Source organism: Musca domestica, unplaced genomic scaffold (genome assembly GCF_030504385.1).
Source record: "Musca domestica strain aabys unplaced genomic scaffold, Musca_domestica.polishedcontigs.V.1.1 37, whole genome shotgun sequence".
NCBI classification, from domain to species: Eukaryota; Metazoa; Arthropoda; class Insecta; order Diptera; family Muscidae; genus Musca; species Musca domestica.
In genome coordinates, this window is record NW_026712321.1 from 254,126 (window position 1) to 279,719 (window position 25,594).

Genomic DNA, 25,594 nt, shown 5'->3' on the forward strand with positions numbered 1-25,594 from the left:
TATTTATAAAAAAATCATAATAACTAAAATATAATTAATAATAATAAATAGGTGCTTAACAACTAGGAGAACATTTTATTAATTTACTTAAATGCTAGAGATTGAAGGAATTGAAGAAATGACGATGGTTATTCAAGTTCAGTTGAAGAGAAAGGTTACGAATTGTTTTGCTTGTTAATAGCTATTATCTTTTTTAATCTTGATACTGGTTCGTTAAGAGGTCCCAGGGGGAATTGGGTTGGGTGGGTGGTATAAACTTTAGGCCACCGCTGTTAGTTTAGGTACATTTGTGGTGGTTTCATTGGATTTGGTTGGTGTTGTCGTTGTGCTTCTCAATTCTGGCGGCAAATAAATCTTGACAACATCCGTGACTTTTACCCGACAATTGGGACATTTGTCACATCTCGCCGCACACTGGGCACAGGCCATAACATGACAACAGGGATTAAACATGGTATTGATGGAATTATCCATACATATTTTACATGTCATTGCCTCCGAGATCCGCGTGTCCACACAACGTTCTATGGCCGCTTCGCGTTCTTCTTTTTCGCGTAACATCATATCCAAGCTACAGGCCATAGACGAGGCAGCGGCATTGGCGGAAGTTTCACTTAAAGCTTTCATAATCGGCATTAAATGTGTGAGGTCTTCCACTTCAGTGGCATCGCTGGGCGACGCAGACACTGACGGCGATGACAAGTCATTGTCGCGCACCGAGCTAACAATGCCACGCTTATGCAGTACACGTCTGGCCTCTTCGATTACCTCGCGGCTCGTGTGACGTATATCGAAGATGTATTTCTTGCCCAGTTCGGTGTCTTCTTTGAACATCGAGGCAATGGTTCCCTTGAGATCTCTGGTAAATTGATTGGTCACCACACCGCGCACCTTGTCGCACACATAGAAGGCATGACGCTCGGTTATGGATCTGTAGAGGCCGGCGGCAATGCAGTGTTTGGGTAATTTAATATCCACTTCACGTCTATCGTTGTTATCGTCTACATATTCTAGTTTGAATGTTCGTCTAAACGATTTAGCAGCAGCGATTGCGCTAAAAGGAATGCTGCAAGGGGGAAAAAAGTCGGATATTAATATTTTGATCATACGAGAATGGCTAAGGGCACTACTTACTTCTTTACATTATCTCCGGTTGAAACTCGAATGCCATGCGCCCCCACTGCTATATCACAACGCTGGGAATTTTCACCAATGGTGAAACCACCAAAAACTTCCTCACCATAGCCGGGCAAATCTTGTATCTCATGCAAGAGCCAATATTTGGCCGACTTTGGTGACATCTTGAGCATGGCCAGCTTGCCATGTTCCACGGCGATTTGTCTCAGGAAATCTTCGGGCAATTCTGAGCTCTCATCTTCATCGACTGGCCTTATGACGTAATCCTGATAGATACGCAAGGGTGAGTTTTTAATTGAATTCTCTATGGACTCGTTAAGACTACAGCTATCGCAGGCACTTTTCGTTTCGTTAGGTACTTTGGTAGAAGTTTCATTTGTACTTGAGGTAGGAGGTTTTTGGTGTAGATTACAGGTCAATGTGGGGCAGGATGATGTTGACGAAGATGAAGCTGCAGCCGAGGTTGTGGCACCACTGGCTGTTGTATTTGCCGAAGAGGTGGAGGAGGGAGAGGGGGAGGATCCCGCCGCCGCCTGGCCTGGTGTTACATTATCGATATGCTCCACCGACTTTTGCTTCGAAAGACGCCTCTTCTTAAACGACAGCACATGTTCCTTATCTTTGCGTTCTTTTTGATTCGCTTGCTGTTGTTGTTGCTGCTGCTGCAACTGCTGCTGTTGTTCCTCCAGCAAACGTTTCTCATATTCACGACGCATTTTCAGGGGACATTCAGCTTTCAGCGTAGCCTCATTGAATAGCAAACCATCTGCCTGACACAAGAATGCCGCCAATTTGGCAGCATTTGACCAATTGCGTGCACTCAATCGACCCTCTAATAAATCAGCTTTGGCTTGCATATAAAATAGATTGCGTACACTCTCTTGCAGAATAAAATGCACAGGAACCCAGAATTTTACACGCAGTGCCAACATCAATGGTATTCCACTGCCGCCCGTTCCGTCGCACGAAAGGCGATTGCGTAAGTTGATCCATTGTCGCGTGCGTGACTCCTTTTGATTTGGCACCCAGTGCTCCAGGCCAAAGTATTCCATTTCACAGATTATATCCAAGGCTTTGCAGACCTAGAATGAAGCAAGAAAGTTTGGAGAGATTAGTTGGAGAATTAAAGTTGATTTATACTTAAAGTGACTTATGTGATAATCGGTAACCAGCTCTACTAAGCTCTCATCATATATTAAAAGCTTCAATGAACTCCTTGAAATAGAATGGAATAGCCAAATTACTCCTAACAATTCATTTGGGCGCCACAAAATGTCCTCTCTTCTTAGTAGGACAATTGGCAACATTTCTCTCCCTCTCTCTGTGTCTCTCTAAAAAAGTCTTAAGCCTCTCAAGAAGTCCACATTCAAACAATGCCACTATTTCTACTAGTCCTAACAATTCATTTGGGCGCCACAAAATGTCCTCTCTTCTTAGTAAGACCATTGACAGCTTTTCTCTTCCTCTCTCTCTCTCTCTCTCTAAAGCAATCTTAAGGCTTCTAAAGAAACCCACATTCCAAAATCCCACTTTAGAAATTTTCACAATTTATTTGGGCGCCAAAACTTCTACACATTTAATTTGGACTTCTCCACAACTTCGAAACTTCAAATTCATTTTGGAAATTGTAAAAATATTCTAATTGTCTCAAATATCTCCACTACACATTCGAATATTTATCGACCTTCCAAACTGTGTAGATAACCTCATTTTTTTACCTTTATCGAGCTACCCTTCCACGATAGCCCCAACTGTTTTTTTTTTTTACCAAATTATCAGTTTTGAACTTTTTGTGGACAAATCTATACATTTTTATCTACTCCACCTTGACATGTATTATCGCAACCTAAGTACAGTACTTAGTGTACAAATATTTGTACATTGTTGTCGAGCGGTGGGGTTGTTTATCTTTTGAAATTATTAATATATATATTGTTTACAGATTAGGCAAGTTGACATTTTCATGATAAGGAAAACTGAAAAATATTTAACGCGCATTTATATATACACACACCTTTTGCGTACGCTACACCTATTGATTGTACAACTTTTGTATTAACACCTTTCATTTTCGTCACCCCTTTTTTTCTGATTTGTGTGGAGCTTCCAAAAATATCTAAAAAAAATCCGTTGTTGTTGTTATTGTGTTCTGAGAAAGTTGAACAACTGGATCAACGACACATTTGTGCATTGATGGTGATAAAATATTCAGAAGTGTGTTGATGAGTAATGTGTGATCGGAGAAAAAAAAAAACCAACCGAAAAAAATAAGAGATACACAAAGGAGATACTTAGCAACAATCAATTTTTTTAGGTATATATTCGTGCGAGACAAAAAAAATGTGAAATATTTGTATATTATATTGATTAAAACGGACAGTGTATACCCTATAATATGCCAGAAAATTAAATATGAGTAACACTTTCCTTAAAACTTTGGAAAGTTGACAATGCGACATAAAATTGTGATAAATTAATGAAATTTGTACAAAAACCACCAGTTTATAGGTTATTTCTTACATACGTTGCGTTACGTATACGTTACGTTGCACTGTCAAGTATCGAGTCTATAATTGTGCCAAGTAATTTGTAAACATCGGTCTATTTATAAATGCGACCTAATTTAAAAGCGTAAAAGTGTCAAGGGTTATATGTGCTACCTCTATATATAAATTAAATTCTGTTTATTTATGTGTTAAATTAATGATGAAATTATTTCTTAGGGCTTTAAACATCATTTAACAGGTTATTTCTTACATACATGGCATTACGTATACGTTACATTTCATTAGCAAATAACGAGCTTATAACTGTATCAAAAAAATTGTAAATGGCGGTAAATGTATAAACGCGACCTAATTTAAAAGCGTATATGTGCCAAGTGTTAAATGATCGCCCTATATATTTAAATTAAATTCAGTTTATTTATGTGTTAAATTAATAATTGTGTTAAATTAATGATTAAAATATATTTTTAGGCCTTTAAACGCCATTTCATCGTTTATTTCCTACATACGATGTGTTACGTATACGTTACGTTGCATTAGCAAGTAACAAGTCTATAACTGTACCAAAAACAATGTAAATGGCGGCAAATTTATAATTGCGACCTAATTTAAATGCGTAGATGTACCAGGTGGCAAAAGTGCAACCTCTCTCCATAAATGAACAATAATAACGCTATTTTCATTAAAGAATGGTAGTATTATTAATTTTTTGAGAAAAAAGAAGGTAAAACTAAAGGTCATTCGCTGTTTTATTATTCCTATAATATTTGGCACGTGACTTTTCACGCAAGTTTCTTTAAGAGACAAACTATGAATTGCCAACCTAATTAAAAGGCGTAATACTGCAACTTAATCCATCTTTATTGTGATTTATTGCTAAAAAAAGCGAAGGTTATTCTTTTTTTATTTAAAAAAAAACGTATCTTAACAACCAATTATACCCAACCAATGCCGGGTAGCGCTCATATCAGATATATTAATATGATTGTACAGTGCTTATGGCAAATGGAACTAATGTCAACAAAACCAAACAGCAAAAAATGTGGTTTTTTGAAAGGTGCAAAGTCCAAACCAGCCACACCGACACCACACACATACACACACACAAGTTAATAATGGAAGTTGTAGACATGCAAACTTAATGTTAATTGTTGATGATGATGGTGATGATGATGAGAAAGAAAGGTATGAGGGAGGAGTAGCATAAAAACAATTCATACCCACACACACAGACACACCAAAACTTTAACTTAGGTTTGGCAATAGCACATGGGCTTGAGTTTTATTTTGTTTTTAGCACTCATGGAAACTTTTGTGGACTCTTGGTTGGTGAGTGCAAAAAAAACTAAAAAAATAAGAGTTGCTAGTTTTTGTGTTTTTTCAGATAAAAACTCTATTACCGTAAAGAGAGACAGAGAGGGAGCTCGAGAGAGATACAGAGCAAATATCTATGAGATCTCATAGAATAAAGAGATCGTAAACATGTAAAATAGAGATAGACCGGGCAAACGTTAATGAATGCGAGAACAAATTTTGAGTACCCCTTTTGTTTGTAAAATAGTTGTTGTTGCTTCCCCCCAAACCCCCCGCGAGACACAATGTCTTGCCGCTTCTTTTAATGTGGTTTGTCAATTTGAGATCCCCAATTTTTTTTGGTGCGTTTCCGAGAGTAAAGCACAACAAAGAGGTAAGCCAATACATTGATACATTTGTTGTATTGGGTTTTTTTGTGCTTGCTTTTCGGTTGTATTGGACTTTGGACTGCGACCCAAACAAATTTTGGACTTTGTACCCGAATTGTTGCTCACGTTGTGATTTCATTGATGGATGTGCTGATGAATGTTGTTCACAGCAACTAAACAACATAAATGTTTGCTGTGGTTGCGATGCAGAGTGGAGCATGCATGCCGAACAAGAAAAAAAGTTACTCATCTCGGCCCCAAAGAGAGGGAGAGATGGAGAATGGCATGGGGCAAGGGAAATTTCATGTTCATGTTGTTTGTTTACACAAAAGGCCTTTGTTTTTTTTTTTTCATTTTGTGCTTTCAAAGATCACCTGGATTTAATTTCCAGGTAGTTAGGTAGCAGCTATATTGTCAGGTTTTTCTTTGTTATTCCTGTTTTCTTCGGGTTGTTGTGGTGTTGCGATGTTGTTTTTCCTTCCTTGGCTGGGCTGGAAAACAAGTGAACTTGTTTTGTTTATCATAACACTTAATTTAAACCATAATTATTTGTTTTTGTTTTTTTTTCGAACCAGTTTCTTGGGGCGAAAAATGACAGAAGGTGGTGGTGATGGTGTTTTTGTTAACGGGGAGGGTGTGGGTAGGTTATTTATGGTTTCTCTCAACCTCTCAGGCTTCTTAAAAATAATGATTTTCATATGTTTTGCAGCCGAACGACCCCCGAGAACAAAATGCTGAATGTTCATACCCCATATAGATGCAAAATAATAAATAAACGTTAAATGTTACATGCCCACGAGGAGCACGCGTTCAGCGAGTGATCGTGATGACGTTTTCTCGGTTTGTTTTGTATGTTAGCGTCTATAATAAATGCCGGCCAAAAGGTGGTGGAGGAGGAGGTAGTGTTGGCGCTGACTGGTGGCGGCTTTTGTCTACTTTTCTTGCTTGTTGTTCGCTGGCTGGCTGGCTGGCTGACTGACTGGGTGAGAAGCAACAATCAATGTTTTCATTCTTAATGTGTGTGCTCCCCCACATCTCCTTCTCACGAACAGCTATGGGTAGATATGTCTGATAGATATCACAATACAGAGATAAAAAAACGATGCCTGTTTTATAATCGTCCAGTTTGCAATTTCCTTGTGTTGGTTCTGTTTAATTCTTTGTTAAGTCACTTGACTTGTTGTTGGAAATCCCAACATTGGATACGTGACATTTTTAACGTACATACACACAACATATGTGTATGTAGCCTGCACTTGTCATTGCTTAACACAACAACTGGTATTTGATGCTAAATGTCATTATTCTAAAATACCATTTATATTTTCCTGAAGATACATTAATCAGTTAACTGTCATTGAGAACATATGCCCACCGCCACTGTTGTTGAACACAAGTTCAATGGCTGTGTTAGAAATGGTTAGAAAAGACATTCTAAAAAAAAACTAAACAAAACACTTAAATAATTCAAGGTATCATTCTAAGCAAACGTGACTTAATTATGTGAAGGGACTTTGGTTGTGACAAAAACACGTTGTAGACAAGTATATAATATGTCCATATCTTTTTAAGGTTAGGTCATTTGTTTTATGTGGGTCAAAACAAATCGATTTGGCGCCATAACACATGTCTCTATTGTGAATGGAAATTAGAAAACCAGCTAATTGGATAATATCACATGTTTAAGCTCTCCTTTATTACGAAAGTTGGGTTATCTGATTCTCTCTTGCCCTCCATTCCGGTTATTTGACGGGCAATAAGAAAAGGAAAGGGAAATTGTGTAAATGTCAACATGACATAAGTTTACATTGGCCCAGTTTAAAGTGGAGGCTATCTAAATTGTTTTTAAGGTTAGGTCTTTAGTTTTATAAATCGATTTTGCGCCATAATGCAGTGTTACCCAATTCACTATTGTGAATGGAACTTAAAAAGAAACATTGGCTATCACTACTTTGTGAATGTTTGGCGACTTGAGTAACAGTATTTACAGCTATCACTACTGTGTGAATGTTTTGTGTCTTTAAATGTCTGAGATATGATTTTCGCTCTCTCTCTCTCTCTCTCTCTGGTCTTTATTTTGGTTCTTTGTCTGACAGTGAGAAAAGTCTACATTGCCCCAAATCATAATTGAGGTTTTTGTGCAAATTCTTCATGCATGTAACATTTAACGTTTATTTTTGTGCAAATTCTTCATGCTTACAAATAAAAGCTATTATTTTTTTTTAGGTTAAGTCATGGATCATGGATTATGTGAATCTACTCAAATCAATTTGGCACCATAACACATTGTTACCCAGATCATATTGTGAATGTGAATGCGGTCTAATTTAAGAGGTCAGGTGTTATATGTGCGACCTCTATATTTAAATTAAATTCTGTTTATTTATGTGTTAAATTTATAATCAAATTATATTTTTAGGGCTTTAATCGCCATTTCACTGGTTATTTCTTACATACGATGCGTTACGTATACGTTACGTTGCACTATTAAGTATCGAGCCTATAACTGTATCAAAAAATCTTTAAATGGCGGTAAATTTATAAATGCGACCTAATTTAAAAGCGTAGACATGCCAAGGGACAAATGTGCGACCTCCATTCATTACGTTGCACTATCATATAACGAGCTTATAACAGTACCAAAAAAATTGTAAATAGCGGTAAATGTATAAATGCTACCTAATTTAAAAGCGTAATCGTGCCAGGTGACAAATGTGCGACATCCATCCATGAATGATCAATGGCAATGCTATTCATTAGGGAATGATAGCATTAAACTATTAAATGGAGTAAAGTGTGTTTTTTTATTATTCGTATGACTGTGACACGTGACTTTTAACGCAAGTTTGTTCAAGAGACAAACTATAAGATGCCAACCTATTTAAAAGGTGTAATTCTTCCACTTAATAGAAATTTTAATTAATGCCAAAAAAGGAAACCTTGTGAAAATCAAATGTTTATGATTTTTTCCCAGGATTTCTATTTTCAGAATTCTTTTACAAGAATATATTTGACATATGGCAATGGACTTGGAATTTAAAATCCATTGGGTTTACCAAATATGAACAACTGTTAACGTACTTTAAGAGAAGATTGTTTTTAAACAAATCCTTTCTAAAAATAATGAAAAATCATTATGTTTATATTTGTTTATAACCTTCGTTTACATTAAGATAAAAATTATGGTTGTTATTGCCATGGAAATGTTCTAGAATCCAGCAAAATAAAAAAACGTTTATCTTAATGATATTATTCATTATTGAAACAAACAAACAAGAGGTCATTATGCATAAAGCGGTGATGTTTTCCAACTCTCAGCTTAAATATAACCTTGATTTCAATAAACTGAACATGAAAATGTTTTGTTTTTTTTTTTCACAAGTTTATCTGCAAGTTCAGTGTTTTTTGCATTTTCGGATTTCATGGCTTGTAAATTATCTGGGAAATAAAAGGGTGAAAAATTAAAAATAAAAAAATTTAATAAACCTTTAAAGAAAATTGGCCCACATTTTGGAAATTATTTTGAGAAACCTTGTAACTGGACAATAGGTGTAATATTATATTTAAAAATTAGCCCAATTTTCGGGTATATTTTAATAGGGTATTGTGAGGTATTTTTTGCCACCATTTCGTACATGGGTGTGAACTATCGTTCTTCCTCCTCTTTGTGTGGCTTTCACTTGGGTATTGCGTCTTAATTCTTTTTTTTAAGGGTATTTATAAATGTAACCGGTTTGGTGGTTTGTTAATAGATATGTTTTTTTGTAGTTTATTATTCATTACTATGTTCTGGCTATCAAATATTATTATCAGTAACCACAGAACATAGCAAATATTTATATTTTAGCAAAAAGACAAAAAATTGCCTACAAATATTTATAACAACATTTGTTGAGTGGTTTAACCTGCCTTTGTTCCATGTTTTTTGGATTTCTTTATTTTTTTGGAAAGCAAAAAAATATGTGAAAAAAACAAACCCTATATAACCACAGCGTCCATATATATACACATACCCACACACGAGACTTGATATTTGGCTTGTGTACAAATTTTGTTTGCTTAATAAATTTGCAGCTTATATTTTTTTTCTTTTTTTAATTTGAATTCCTTTTTTGTTCAGATGAGTGTTATTTCTTTTTTTTTTTGTTTGTTTTTTTATGTGTGCCTGTTTCTTTGCCTCACGTATTCCAAACACAAAAATTCAAAATAACCGAGACGTAGAAAAAAAAAACCAACCAAATAGATTTTTATAGAGCACATAAAAAAGACAACAACAAGTATACCACACCCGCTGACAATCGAAAAAGGCTAGGGGAATTGGTAAATTAGTAGATAAACAAAAAAGAGTAAATAATGTTTTTATTTGCTGGAAATCGAAATAATATCTACAGCTAATTGATATTTTCAAAGTGTAGTTGACAATATCTAGATATTTCGGTAAAATACTAATGAATATTTAAAAAAAAATTGAATTGAAACATTTAAAATATCATGGATGCCAGTTACCTATTTGGTGTTTTGAAATATTTGATCTCTTTGTGTTCAAGGTTATGGCGGTAGATCATCTTCACTTTAAGTTAGGCCTATTGGATTATATTTAAAATTTTGAACAGATTTGGTTGGGAAACAAGTCTTAGACTTCAAATATTACAGATAAAGTAAAAAAATGTGTCATGTTTCGCAGATAATTTTATAGGAACGCTTTTTAATATGTTTCGATGAAAAAGGCTATCATTTAATTGGAACGCCCTTTATTATGTAGTTGTGCAATTTGGAACGCTTATTATTATTGCCAAGCTTCACGAATAATTTTATTGGAACGCTTTTTAATATGCTTCGATGAAAAAGGCTATCATTTAATTACATTTAAAATCCTTTAAATAGAAAAATGTTGCAAATCGTTAACTCTTTCCAATCTCATTAACATGCTAACATTATTTTCAGTCTAAATGAAATAAATTTCCATAAAATTCTTCGTGCAAATTGGAACGATCTTTATTATGAAACTGTGCAGTTTGGAACGCTTATTATTATCTATTGTGGATAACTGATTATTATCTATTGTGAATAACTGAGCGATACATTTTCTTGACAGTATCCAGATATTTCGGCACAAAACTAATGAATATTTGAATAAAATTTAATTGAAACATTTAAAATGTCATGGATGACAGGTACCTCTTTGGTGTTTTGTAATATATGATCTCTCTGTGTTCAAGGTTATGGCGGCACATCATCTCCACTTTAAGTTAGGCCAATTGGCTTTTATTTAGAAATTTAAAAGATTTGATTGGGAAGCAAAAATATTAATAATTGTGTCGAGTTTTGCAAATATTTTTATAGGAACGCTTTTTAATTTGTTTGGAACGTTTTTTAATTTGTTTGGATGAAAAAGTTTAGCATTTAAATACATTTAAGCCCATTTAAATAAAAGAATGTAGCAAAAACTACTGTTAACTCTTTCCCATCATATTAAAAAGCGTCCCATAGCCATAATTATTTTGCAGTAAAAATTAAACAAATTCAAATAAAATTCTTTGGAACGCCCTTTATTATGTAGCTGTGCAATTTGGAACGCTTATAATTAGCTATTGTGAGTAACAGGATCTCGAACGGTAAATTTTGTGTTAAAGAAGTTTAAGAAAGTTGAGCCATTAATTTTAGATATAAACAATTAGAATTATTTATAATTAAGATACTTGAAAATAAATGCAAGTTTCCCAGATAATTTTACAGGAGCGTTTTTTAATATGTTTGGATGAAGAAGGCTATCATTTAATAACATGAAGACCCCTTTAAATAGAAGAAAGTAGCAAAAATTACTGTTAACTCTTTCCAAACTTATTTAAAAGCGTTCCATAGTAAAAAACATTTTGCAGTAAACGTGAAATAAATTGCAATAAAATTCTTTGGAATTCCCTTTATTATGTAGTTGTGCAATTTGGAACGCTTATTATTATCTATTGGGAATTGAACTGAGCCAGTTATTCACAAACGGTAATTTTTTTTGCAAATGAAGTTTAAGAAAGTTGAACCATTTATTTGAGATATAAACAATCCGAATGATTTATAATTGAAATACTTGAGAAAAATAAATATATTTATTTATACAAAAATTTAGTTTTTATCTAAACAAAAATATTAGTTGTTTTTATCAGTTTCTTAAACAAGACCTCTATTTTTTGTTTCTCTATGTCTTATCAGAAACCCCGTTTGTTTACAGAAAAACCTGTCGACTAATTGTTTTAAAATAAGAATTTGTGGATGTTTTGATAAAATTCAACACATTAATAACGTATAAGAAATATATTCCTAACCACGAAAAAAAAAACACAACAACAAAAAATCAGATACACGCGTCTGGATATGTTTATACGAATATATATACATATACACAGTCGTTGTCCCCGGTATATATGTATAGGTATTTATACATTTCGGGTTTTTTTTGCAGTTTATTTTTAATATTGTTCAACGAAATAGTGGAATATTTGGGTTGTTATTAAAAAATATAAATAAAAAAAATTAAAGAAAACATGTCTAAGTTTGGCAATTGCAAATATTCCGGTTTTAAATAAAGACAATTGTCTATAAGATATTTGGAAAGTTTTCTAGACGATTTAAGTTAATTTGGGAAACTAACAATGCGTTTACATACAAATGGGTTAACAAACGGGATTTGGATTAACACTTTAATATCCATTACTTATACTCCTCTTGAAGTAGGTTAACCCTGCAAAAAGTTCTAATGTAAACATGGCATAATTCATGGAAGAACAAGTGAATTTATTGGTCACAAGAAAGATCGATAAAGGTGAGAATACATAAAACGCTTTTTTAAGTGGCTTAAGTCATCGGTTGGCTTCTTCGTAAGGGGATCAATAGAGTTTTAGGTTAACTTAGTTCGATTTTGGGCCTATGCTCTTTTGTCATTTTCCGAAGAAGCCAGCCAAAAAAGCGGTTTATGTCTTCCCACCTTAACTTCGCTGTCATATTTCTTTGCCACTCACTTCCCTCATTTGTATACCTTACAAATTTTCCACTTTCAATGGACTCTCAATAGCTAACCAGTATCTCTGCCAATATTGCATACAAATAAGTAATTGCAAACCTTATAAAACTCATACGATTGTTCAATTTATTAATAATATGTAACATTTTGTGGTTTCCAATAATTTATCACACAAAATCGTTTTCAATTGGCCTATGCCAGTGCCAAATGTCATTAATTATTCTCTATATTGTATAATGACCATGTTACACAATATGACGCTGATGGATGAAATAATATCAGGACAATTTCAATTTTCAATCTTTGGCGAGCTATGGCTAAATGTTCAAGCCAACAGAGCCGTTAATTATAGGAATTCATACAACAAATTACATGTATCAACATTTAATATTTTGTGTTGATTGAACACAATCAAGATCAGACAAATAGACAAATTGGGGGGAAATGAAAACGGTACTAGGTTCACAATACGATAAAGTTCATATTTTTTGAGGCATGTGTATGATATGACTGGAGATTAATTCATTTGTTCCAAATTCAATTTTTTTAGGTCTTCAATATCTGATTTTTATTCATTTTTGTTTTATATTCCTTGTTTCCATAGAATAATCTCTAAGAATGCCTGTGAAAAAGGCTATCATATAATTGAAACGCACTTTATTATGCAGTTCCGCAATTTGGAACGCTTATTATTATTGTCAAGTTTCGCGAATAACTTTATGGGTACGCTTTTTAATATGTTTGGATGAAAATGGCAATGATTTAGTTACATTAAACCCCCTTTAAACTACTGTTAAGTCTTTCCAATGATATTTAAAAGCGTTCCATAGCCAAAATTTTTTTACAGTAAATTGGAACGCCCTTTATGTAGTTGTGCAATTTGGAACGGTTATTATTATCTATGGTAAATAACTAATTATTATCCATTGTTGCAAATTTTGTTGACAATATCTAGATATTTCGGCACAAAACTAACTGAATATTTGAATAAAATTAAATTGAAACATTTAAAATGTCAATGCAATGCTTATTTGAAATTTGCCTTCTTAATTTTACCATGGCTTTATCTACATTGTTGAGATTTTTGATAGGCCAAGTCACATTGGGTGTCCTTTGAATGTTATTATTGCCTTCCAAAGGTCTTAGGAGTAGGTTGCATACAAAATATTTACCGGTATTAACCAATACAAATTTGAAATAATTGAAATTGGACAATTAATCCTGTTAATCCCGCCCAAAAATTTTGTATATAAACGCTCAATAAAACTTGTTATGCTCTGCTTATAAGTAATATTGTAAATAAACATACATCACTTGAGACATATAGCGCTTTATTGATTAAATTACCCAAATCTATAATTTTAAATTGTTTTTATGTGATATCAAACAATCGTGAATTAATAAATATCATTGTTGAGAATGATCATACATATTTATACGCCCCTTCACCAAATAAATTAAGTTAACCTATGATTTGCAATGGTTTTAATGTGCTATCAAACCACAGTGAATTACTCTGCTTTTTGTTGCGCACCCTTCTTCAAATTAATTAATTTAATCAATAATTTCCAATGGTTGCTACGTGTTATCCAACCACAGTGAATTATTCTGCATTTTGTTGAGCACACTGGCCACACATTAAATTCTGAAGTTAAATCTCATATTTAATTAAGATGCAAAAAGCTATTTTTAATAGTGTCATGTTCACATACGCATAAGAAAAATCTTAGGTGGCATGGCAATACATCAAATTGCATATAATAACTTGTTTATGTTCGTTTCATTACTACTTTTGCCATTATATTTTCTTTGTTATCAGATAATTCTTTTGAAAATTAATCATCTTATCTGTAATGAACAAAGAAACTTACTTTTAAATATCATTATGTTGCCAACAAAGCAAAGGCGGATTTGTCTTCTTGATATGTGTCAAGGAAGAGACTTGTTTTTTATTATACCTGATAATTGCTTTGTCGAAACACCTCTATCATCCCCATACTATTGTGATTGATTCTACATGATCATGAGCTTCCGACTAAGAACAATGAAAGTTCAATTACCGCAAAACAAATACAGTTTTGCTTTGTTCAAACAAAAAAAACAGCAAAAAAATACAAAAGTAGATGATTAAACTAGCTGCTCAAATAAACAAACACTTGGCAGCTAATTTGAAATTTATAAAATAACTTATGTAAGCAAAAAAACAAAAATATCAGCAAAATATCAATCAGCCACATGTCAAGCCTCCCATGAAACCAGTAAATGTTAACGACATTTAGGTGGCTAAACTTTGTATTTCTAATACAACTCAACTCAACTTATCAGCCAGTCAGCCAGCTAGTCCGCCGTATGGCCCAACAAGTCTATCTGTTTTTTCCTTATCACTAAAATACCATATGCAAAAATTGCTGGCTTTTTTTTTTTTTTGAACAAAACAATTCTAATTACTCGCCATTGGGAGGTTAGTAACACAATCTAATCAATTATTATTTTTTTCGTATACTCTTTAGTGATTACATGGCTGATACCATTCATTTTGCTACTAAGTCTAAAAAAAGCGCACAAAAAACACTGCAGCGTTTGCATGTTGCCATACCATCCAATGTAATTACACTAAAATGCAAAACAACATTAGCATTTAGATTTAGATTATACCACCCCCCTTGGGAGCAGACGGCGACAACGACAATCAATGGAATTGAGAGTTGTTTGCTAATGATTAGTGGTTAAAGGTAATGGCATGACAAAATCATATTCCAAAAACAAAAGGGTTGTAGTTTTACTAAGCTCGAAATGATTATTTATCAAGTTCTGGAAGGGAGGCACAGATAACGAAATAAGCGGAAGAAAACAATAATTAGGACCAGCCCAATTGTAATTTGCTACGGCTACATTTGCTAATTGACCGAGGGCGGGAGTGGGCAGGGGGGATATTGTAATAATTTTAGAAATTAATAAGGGTTGGCGAATTACAAAAAAAAAAATGAAAATTGATATAAAACGAAACCTAATCAATATGGCAGTTAATCATGTGGAACTATTACTATCAATTAAAATAATTGAATCAATATGCTATTTATAGAATAGATTAAAAGAAAAAACAACGAATGTTGACTTTGTAAGGTACAAGCAAATTTTATAGAACATAATAAAGTTTTTGATAATTGCCTTATAAAAAGCAAATTAAATAGTTAAATTCCATGTTTTATGGACATAACGAAGATTAATTTGACTTAAATCCAACAAAAATATAATATTGATAACGCATTTTATGAAAACAAGCTCGGTGTAAATACGGCTTAAGCGTTATATATACGATTATCGAATTCGATCTATGGAGCCCTATAAAGCATACTACTCATATACTCCTTGTTTGCCCTGTAAGTCTCCTTTTAGACGCTGAAACCAAATAGTTGGAATGGAAATGGAATTACTCTTTCCTCCCTCTTCTTAAAACAAATCCTACCCCTACCTACCCTTAACTTATATACAAAGAATTGGTAATATAAATAACGCATTTTATGAAAACAAGCTCGGTGTAAATACGGTTAAAGCGTTATTATACGGTAATCGAATTCGATCTATGGAATCCTACAAAGCATCATACACTCCTTGTTTGCCCTGTAAGTCTTCTTTCAGACGCTGAAACCAAATTATTGAAGTAGAAATGGAATAACTCTTTCCTTCCCCATTCTTAAAACAACCCCCCCCTCTCCGTTCCCAGTTCCCAGTCTACCTACGAGTAATTTCATGAAATTAGACATTGATAGATGAATGAGAGGAGGCTTCGCCTAAAAACGAATTTACTATGGAATTTTATTTCATAAATTTGACTTATATCCAAAGAATGGATAATCTTAATAAAGCAAGTTCGGTGTAAAAGAGTCTTAAGCCGTATTACACAGCAACGAATTCGATCTATAGAACTCTAAAAATCATTATACCAAAGACATAGAAGTATAAAGATGGGACAAGACAGAGTCAAAATATTGTCACCAGGTGTAACTACCTCTGTTGTTACGATATCATAACAACATAATCACCAATGTTAAGTTGTTTTAACAACAAATGCAATATTCAAACGTCAGTGAAATGCAATTTTTAGTTCAAATTTTTGGTTTACAGAAAATTTTATTCTTAAAATTGCTCTGTAAATATAATTTTTATGCTAACATATCACTATTGTGAGCAGCGCCTCTATATAGTTTTCACATTAACTATTTTTCCATTATGCATTTTGTCCAGTCTTTACCATTTTAGGTCTTTGATTATACGCTTCTTGTTTGCCCATAAGTCTTTTGTCAGATGCTGTAACGGAGATGGAATAACTATTTCCTTTCCTTTCTTAAAAACAACCCCCTTCTCCACTTTCTAAAATCTCGAAAATTTTTCTTGAGATATTTTATTGTCTACCAAAGAACTTTGGTGGATATGGACATGAGAGACCATTGTTCTGAACGCTTTTTATTTTAGTTGAACAGGAGTGTAGTCCCAGTTTTGTGACTTAATCATTTCAATGCATGGATAGGTTTACATAAAACGTTAAAGGTAGTGATTTACAATACCAAACGTCTTTCAAGCCAGTTTTAATAACTCTTCTAATTTTCTCCAGCAATAAATGATTTAATTTAACCCCATTGAGATTTTACTAATGAAAAACCCTCCAGCCTACCAAATGTTCACACCAAAGTTCAGTTTTTTGTTGTAAACAAATCGACCTTTTTGATTAGTGCATGCGAACTTTTGTCATGCAAGCAATTTTAAATAGCAAACAAATAACCTCATAAATCATTAATTAATAATAAGCAATTTAACCTTTAAGTTAAGCAATTTAACCCGTTCGAACATTAAGGTACCATCAATCATTCATAATTTTGCCAGTTGTTTACAAATAAACAACATGTTTACAACGACTTAAACCATCAATAATAATCAATTAAAGTTAAGGGTCTTTGTAAACTTATTATGATTTGCTTAAAAAACAGTTGTATATTTGATTACTTTGTTATAATTTTTACTTCCTGGGGCTTGATTCTTGTTCTATGAAAATTTGAAACGAAAAATATTTCCTTTATAATTTTTTTCATTTGACGTTTTTCTCCTTTATAAAAGTTTTCATTTCACATTTTCTTAAAACAAGAATTGAGCCCCTGGTAAAGTTGTAAAGATTTGGTATTGCTGGGATTTTTGATAGGCCAAGTCAAATTGGGTGCCCTTTGGAGGTTTTTCTTATCTTCCAATTGTCTTAAATGTTCCCGAGTTAACTCTTATTATTACAATAAATTTGGCAATAGAAAATATAAATTAAATTTATTGAAGTCAGGATTTTGTATGGGGACATCCTATAAAACTTGCCACTCTTTTTATTATTGTGAATGATCACCCATCACTTAAGAGATATGGCCATTCATCGATTAAATTAGCTAAATCTATAATTTTCAATTCCTTTTTGCGTGCTATCAAACAACTGTGAATTAATAATTAGTATTATTGTGAATGATCATATATTTATTAATTCGTATGCCCATTCACCAAATAAATTAAGTTAGCCAATGATTTGCAATGATTGTATGTGCTATCAAACCACAGTGAATTATTCTTGCTTATTTTGCGCAGCCTTCATCAAATAAATTAATTTAATCAATAATTTCTAAAGGTTTTTACGTGTTATCCAACCAAAGTGAATTATTGTGTATTTTGTTGTGCACACTGGCCACACATTAAATTCTGATTAAAAATCTCACATTTCGAAGAAGAATTAGTTTGGTATAGGGTCAGCAACAAAATTGAACAATCTTTTTCACCAAATGGAACAAACAATTCCCCTTCTGTAGAGAGCGCTAGTTCTTTTTCTGTATGGGTCCTTTAAGTTAAAATGTAACAATACTTTTAGTTATTTAAATTATTTTATTATCGCTTTATTACTAAATTAAGTCAAGCCATAATTTCCAACGGTTTTTACGTGTTATCCAACCACAATGAATTATTCTGCCTTTTGTTGTGCACACTGGCCACACATTAAATTCTGAAGTTAAATCTCAAATTTTTAAAAAACAAAAAATAGTTTGGTATAGGGCCACCAGCAAAGTTGAACAATCTCGTTCACTAAATGGAACAAATAATTCCCGCTTCGTAGGGATATCTAGTTCTTTTTCGTAATGGTTCCTCTAAGTTAAAATTTAACAATCTTTTTAGTGATATTAATTATTATATTATCTGTTTATAACACATTGATACATTATTTTCCTAAATTATTGCATAAATAGTGTTATACCTTTAATAGTTGATTTCATTTATGTGTTTTTCTTTTCTAATATTTAATTACGTTTAAAATCTCATTTTTTTGTAGTAATTAAACGCTTCGAAAACGACAAAGTCTATAAATTCAATGGTTAGAGGGTCCACCACCTATTGTATTAATGGCTCAATCAACTTAATATTGTTATTGCTTTGCAATTGAAATTGATATGAAACGAAAACGTACGTATGTCAGAAAGACATTGCAAAAACACTATGTACGCGAAAACAAAACAAAAAATAAAAAAAAAAAACGACAACGTTGTCAATAATATTTTATGGCTCATCGCAAATTTGACCCAATTGTGTTGGTGTTACTGATAATTACCTTAAATCAGTATTTTGCAGTTTTTTTTTCATATTCTTACAACGGTTGCTCGTTTTTCCTTTGGCTCACAAAAAATAAAAAACAACGTATATATGAATCACAATCCAAAGATAATAAAGAATAAAAGAAAGGGTAATTTAATTATAGGATACAATGTATGGTCATTGAAGGTTTAATGTGTAACTCTTACAGAAAACAAAAGAAAAACAAACAAAGTTAATTAATTCGCATTATCAATTACAAGCAACAAGAATAAAATTCACATTAACCGAATGTCGTTGTGTGCGAAATAATTTCCTGTACATTTTTTTATTAATCAAAGGTGAATTATCTCTTATTGAAATGCCATGAATAATACAATTTCATATGAATAATTTTTGGTATTAATCATTAACTATATTTTAATATTTAATTAAATGAATATTTTTGTCGGTTATCAATTTCAATGTGAATCATACACCTCCTCATATTCTTGGTGGTTAATTTTTGTAATAAACTAATATGACATTGATAAAGGTGATGAGTAGTTATTAAATAGTAAAAATTTAATCAGTTTTTGGATTTGTTTTTGAAGTTTTATCTTTCATTTGGTTTATTAAAAATATTTGTATATAATTGCTCATAAGCACATTTCTTTATTTCTCAATAAAAATCGATTTGAATAGTTCATTGATTTCATTATTTGCCAAAATTGGCCAAATTATGTATCAAAATGCATTATTGTGATTGAAATCACAGTGAACGAGATTTAAGAAAGAGTACACAAAAAGTAAACAAACTTTGAGCAGCATGTGAAACCCCTTTATAGCGCGCCATTCCAGCATAATTAGGGTTACTGGCCACAAGTCAAACTGTCATGTAATGATGAAAATTTACTTTTTCCGACATTTTTGTTATAGAAATCTATTTAAAAAAAAAAAAAACCAATTTTATGGACTTTGTCTACAAGTATTCTAAAGGTGATCCAAACAAGGCGTATATTATACAAAGGTAAACATAACATTGAACAATTAAATTAAGAAATAGTAAAACAATTTCCACAGTTTGTGAAACCCCTTTATTGTGTCACCATTCCAGTGTTATTAGGGTTACTGGCCACACGTCAAACTGTCGTGTAATGTAAAAATTATTTTTTTTTTCAAAAAATTTTTTATAGAAATTTAATAAAAAAAAGGAAAACAATTTTATGGATTCTGCCTACAAGTGTTAAGAAGGCTATCCCACAATATATGTCATACTTGTTTGTGAATTAAAACAATTGCTCTATCTCAATTGCTCTATCTAATTATATATTCTTTTATTTATATTTTTAGCCATTTTAAAAACGATTCTGTGCACCGCTATTAGTTGCGATAATTGTATGGAAACAAATCTTCGGAGTGTTAAGAGACAAGCCCATTAAACGCATATATTATACATATATGCATATAAAACAGAATAGAGAACAATTAAATGGTCACAACTGTGTTTGTTTGCGGTAGGGTCAGTGTGCGGTGATAAGGTTTATGCCTTCTAGAAGAAAGCGCAAAACAAAAACAGAGCAAAGAATTTGTTGTTATCTTAATGAACTACTCCATACACAGTTAATTTGTTTGTCATAAAAAAATAAAAACAACAACAATGAAATTAAAATTTTCTCCAAAGCGTAGAATTGTCAAATTAGATGGTCTCAACAATTGTTTAACGGATCTTATCGCAACGCAACGCAACCTAAGGTAATCTCATAGTCAATTTTTAATGTATGCCCCACTTAATTGTACAAATAAAAATAATAAAAAAACAACACAAATAATGAACTTTTTTTTTTGGTATGGCATTTGATACGACTTGATTGCGTCCTCTAAATGATAATAAAATGCTTAGGTGTTATCTAAGATTGACGATGATTTCTGTTCAAAGGTTCAAGACATTTTGGTCCCGGGTGGAGTTCGTAATAAAAGTTTTCTTTCTTTGGAAAGTTGTGTGTTTTGACTTTAATCTTGACATTGCCAAAGTTCATGAGATAAGATGTACGGTAAATGTTAATTTATACTTCAAATCAAAACGTTTTAATAAGTAATTGTTTGTACGCACGTGCACAAAAGCTGTTCAAAGTCCAAGTTATGGCCTTTTACAAAGTCATATGACTTTCCAAAATAACGTAATGTAATTACGAACAAGGTGTAGATTTTTTGATGCTCTCAATGCATGCAATGAAATTCAATGAAATATATTTAATGTCATTACCTTCTTTTTTATTTACAATAAATACAAAATCAAAGTATAATCAAGATGATGACGTATATTTCACAAAAAAAATATTTATATATAAATAATTAAAATATTTCGAGCACTGTGTCATTTATGTCGATGCAATTACTAAAAACATGAAAGTAAAGATATTAACTGATTGGTGTCATAATATGATTTCAAAGGAAATGGGGGAGCGCTTTTCATTATGGCTGCACCACAATTTGTTATGCATTGCAACATATAGGGAACGCTTTCGAATGGAGTTACACCACAATGTGATTTGATCCAAAAACTGATAAAAAATATTCATAGTTAAGAAAAAATACAAAAAATTGAACAAAAATAGAAAAAGTACAATGTTAATTTTTAGTTAAACAGCTTTGGTGTTAGTTATTGCATACAGTCACTTTTCTAAATGGTTTTGGAGCGATTTTCAATATGGTTCCATCACACACTTAAGGGATATTTACACTATATGATTATAATATTAAGGGATATTTACACTACATGATTTTCAATATGCTTCCATCACATACTCTTAAGGCATATATGAAATACTTCTCTTCATTGATTTAGAATTTCAAGTAGAACATGAATTGAATACATTTGCATATTATGCAATGTGTTTTTGCGATGTTATTGAATTGTTGTCTATTTTTTTGACAACAATTAATTGAATTACTAAAATATGTATTAATTCTAAAATGTTTGAACTTGCGTATGAAGTCATATTTAAACACAAAAAAAACTGTGTACATTTCCTAGGTTAATGTGTCAATGAAGGCTCGTTCCATTCGTGCAATTTGGAATTTGAACTGAACGTGAATTAAATCCCAAAGATAATTCCCATATGATAGCTATGATAATTGTGATTGAATTCCAAATAGTATGTGCATTAAAGAATGAAAAATGAATGTTAGAAATCGTATAGCACGTTTTCAGGTGATAGGGTTGAATAAAACCAGGAGATTTAAATCGTAAATTGATAGGGTTTAATAAAACCAGAAGATTAAAACTGACAGTCTGAATAAAGCGTTTTATCAAAAACATGCTTGGTGTAAATGATGCTGCATATGTTTAAGGCTCTATCAGACGAAATGTTTTTTACATATAGCATGTCACATTTAACATATGCATCAGCGCTTGAGAAAATATGTCAAAAATGTTTAAATATTTTTTCTAAACCAAGTAGATTTTTATAAGGTTGTTATGATATTTAGCTTTCAACAATTTTTACAAATATCAATAATTTTTCATTCAAAAATTTAAATACCAAAATTGGTTTGACAGTTCATTGTCCTAGCAGATGAGTCGATGCGATCATCTGTATTTTATCTACCATGGTACATACGTACTTTTTCGATCCAGCGAGCCCTATTTTCATCAGAAAAATAGAATTTAATTGAAAGTGTTGTTCCAAGGCCCATTTATTTAATAAAGTCAATCATTTTAAAGTGATCTGAACAAACGAACGATATGGATTATTAAAACTGACAGTCTGAATAAAGCGTTTTATCAAAAACATGCTTGGTGTAAATGATGCTGCATATGTTTAAGGCTCTATCAGACGAAATGTTTTTTACATATAGCATGTCACATTTAACATATGCATCAGCGCTTGAGAAAATATGTCAAAAATGTTTAAATATTTTTTCTAAACCAAGTAGATTTTTATAAGATTGTTATGATATTTAGCTTTCAACAATTTTTACAAATATCAATAATTTTTCATTCAAAAATTTAAATACCAAAATTGGTTGACAGTTCATTGTCCTAGCAGATGAGACGATGCGATCACCTGTATTTTTCTACCATGGTACATACGTACTTTTTCGATCCAGCGAGCCCTATTGTCATCAGAAAAAAATAGAATTTAATTGAAAGTGTTGTTCCAAGGCCCATTTATTTAATAAAGTCAATCATTTTAAAGTGATCTGAACAAACGAACGATATGGGCGCAAGTTTTACCTGGCAATTTGTGATCCATTTGGCTCTTGTATCTACGTCCTTTGGAACGGAGAAAAAAATTAAATTTCCATTCAAACCTTTTTTTGCAAATCTTACAGAATTTCATTTTTTACTTGTATTATTTTAAAATCACGAGAATGCAATAGTGCCGAATTAAAAATCAAATTTGAATTGTGTATACCAATATTCTTAGCATAACTGTAAAACTTCTTTGATGACAGTTTGTCATATTTTGCAGGGAATTCCAGATATAAACAAATGTATTTGACAGAATGGGTGAAATCAGCTGGGACTACCTAATAATTGGGCCATGTGTTTTTCGTTTATTAAATTATAATGCCTTTAGGAAATTATCCAACATTACTAAAGGCTGCTAGCCACACATCAGACTGATGAAAAAGGAAACCTCGATATTTTATGTCAGAAATTAAAAACCTCCTTTAATTGTCATGCTCTTTAATTAGTTTGCACCTGCTGAATATTTCAAACTTCTGGCTATAGAATAATTCCGATTCCTAATTACTAAAAATATAATGTGTCAAATATGACACCTTTGTGATTAAAAATCATTTTTAACTTAGCTAGCCCTTAAGACATGACAAATGCAAGAGAATACGTTTCTAAAGACTGCTGGCCACACATCAGCCTGATGAAAAAGAAAACCTTTCAATTTAATATGGCAAATTTAAAACCTCCTTTAATTGTCATGCTCTTTAATTAGTTTGCACCTGCTGCATATATAAAACTTCTGGCTATAGAATAATTCCGCATACTAAATACATTCTTTGAATATTATGGGTCAAATATGACACCTTTGTGATTAAAAATCATTTTTAACTTAGGTAGCCCTTTACACGTGACAAATACAAGGGAATACGTTTCCGTATTCAATAAATAATCTTTGATACCATATGGCATTTTTTATATAATTTTGTTTTACAACTCTAATTAAAGATTGAAAGAAGAGAAAAAAAGAGTGGCTAGCAAACATCTCTTCCGTTTGCATTTTTTTTTGTAAAGAGCAGTTTCTGAGTGTATGACAAGAAAAAAAATATATACACCTTACAACAAGCAACACATGAGCGCCATGTCCGAAGAGCAGGAGGTGGGAGAGTAAAATGTAAAGCAACAACAAAAAAAACCACATATACGGAGAGTACGTATATACTTGTGCCGGAATGACTTCAACCACACATTGGGGGTATAAATAAAACAGCAAAAAATATGAACTTTGGACTCTTGATGAAGTACAAGACGTACTGGCAGGCAAAACAAACAGCAATTGTTTGCAAATGTTGGGTTTTTTTGTTTACTTTTGAGCAATTTGGAAACTTAACTTCCACCAGGCATAATTGACTTAAAAAGGGAATTTTTTTTTTGTTTTCAGTTTTTTTCCCTTATAGTACCAAGTGTTTAGCTTACCTTTTCTAAGCATTCTTGGCCAATTGCTTTGGGATCCCATTTGACCGCCTGCTGGGTACCGTTAGGCAAGTTCACAATGCACCACATTTTTGCTGAAGGGGGGTGGTTTAACCTTTTGTTTTCTTTTTAGAGTTTGAGTGGTTTAAGGAGCAACAATGTTCCTTGGTAGGTAGTTCGTTTAGCACTTAAGTTTTGTCTTCTAGCTAGATGACTAGATATCTTATTTAGAATTGGATACTGTATCTTGAAGATACCTGACGTATCTTTGTTTTCGGTTTTTTTATATTGCTGGGTATTTATAGCACTAGTGGGAAGTTGAAATTCTAGTTGGTTGTTTTTTTATTTGTATTTTAGAAATATTTTTTTTGGTTTTGCTTTGCGGGTCTTGCCAAAGAAATGCCACAGGTTGGAGTTGAATTTGGTAACTGGTTCTTTGAATTTTTCACAATTTTTTTTTTAATTTCAGCCAGACCAAGACAAGTCCTTATTTTTCAATAACTCAAAGAAAATTTTTTTATTTTTCGTAGACGAAAAAAAAAAATCCAAAATATTTTATACTAAGTATTCGGTCTATAAATATTTGACTTTATATAGCCACAACTTCGACTTCGACAATTGCAATAACACACATTTGTAAAATAGCTCAAAGTTCCCATTTAAGTTGTTGCTGGTGTAGTTATTCAAAAATATCTGTGTTATTTTGTTTTCCAAATTTAATATTTTTGTTCGTGAGTTTATTTTTGTTCGTTCTTTCGTTTTTTATTTTCTGTACAACATATCTATTTTCAAATTCACATTGATTTTTTTAAATTTTGTTTCAATAAATTTTCTTTTGAAAAACACTTTTTTCTTTCAAATTATTTTTTGCATTTATTTATTTCCTTTGCTTTCACACACACAACTTTTTTGTTTGAAATTCCATACAACTCTGTCTGCTGCTGGTTAGTCTTCCGTTTCCACAACTGAAACGGACAAAATACGACGAGCCGTTATAACCAACTGATTTGTT

General features: G+C 32.2%; 1 protein-coding gene across 1 annotated transcript; it reads right to left on the minus strand.

The window, feature by feature from the left end:
• Positions 1–25,594, minus strand: LOC101901344 (E3 ubiquitin-protein ligase MYLIP). The gene is made up of 3 exons (XM_005176816.4): positions 24,586–25,594; positions 1,135–2,219; positions 1–1,066 (listed from the first exon to the last, which is right to left on the minus strand). Exons 1-3 carry the CDS (start codon positions 24,670–24,672, stop codon positions 259–261), a joined length of 1,980 nt encoding a protein of 659 aa, XP_005176873.1. The 5' UTR covers positions 24,673–25,594; the 3' UTR covers positions 1–258.

What these genes read in the sequence shown, in the direction of transcription:
- LOC101901344 (XM_005176816.4), bottom strand. Translation starts at nt 24,672, where the DNA reads ATGTGGTGCATTGTGAACTTGCCTAACGGTACCCAGCAGGCGGTCAAA. An exon ending in GCCAAGAATGCTTAGAAAAG is followed by an intron (nt 2,220 to 24,585) that starts GTAAGCTAAACA and finishes GCTTCATTCTAG; the next exon opens with GTCTGCAAAGCCTTGGATAT. An exon ending in ACCGGAGATAATGTAAAGAA is followed by an intron (nt 1,067 to 1,134) that starts GTAAGTAGTGCC and finishes TCCCCCTTGCAG; the next exon opens with CATTCCTTTTAGCGCAATCG.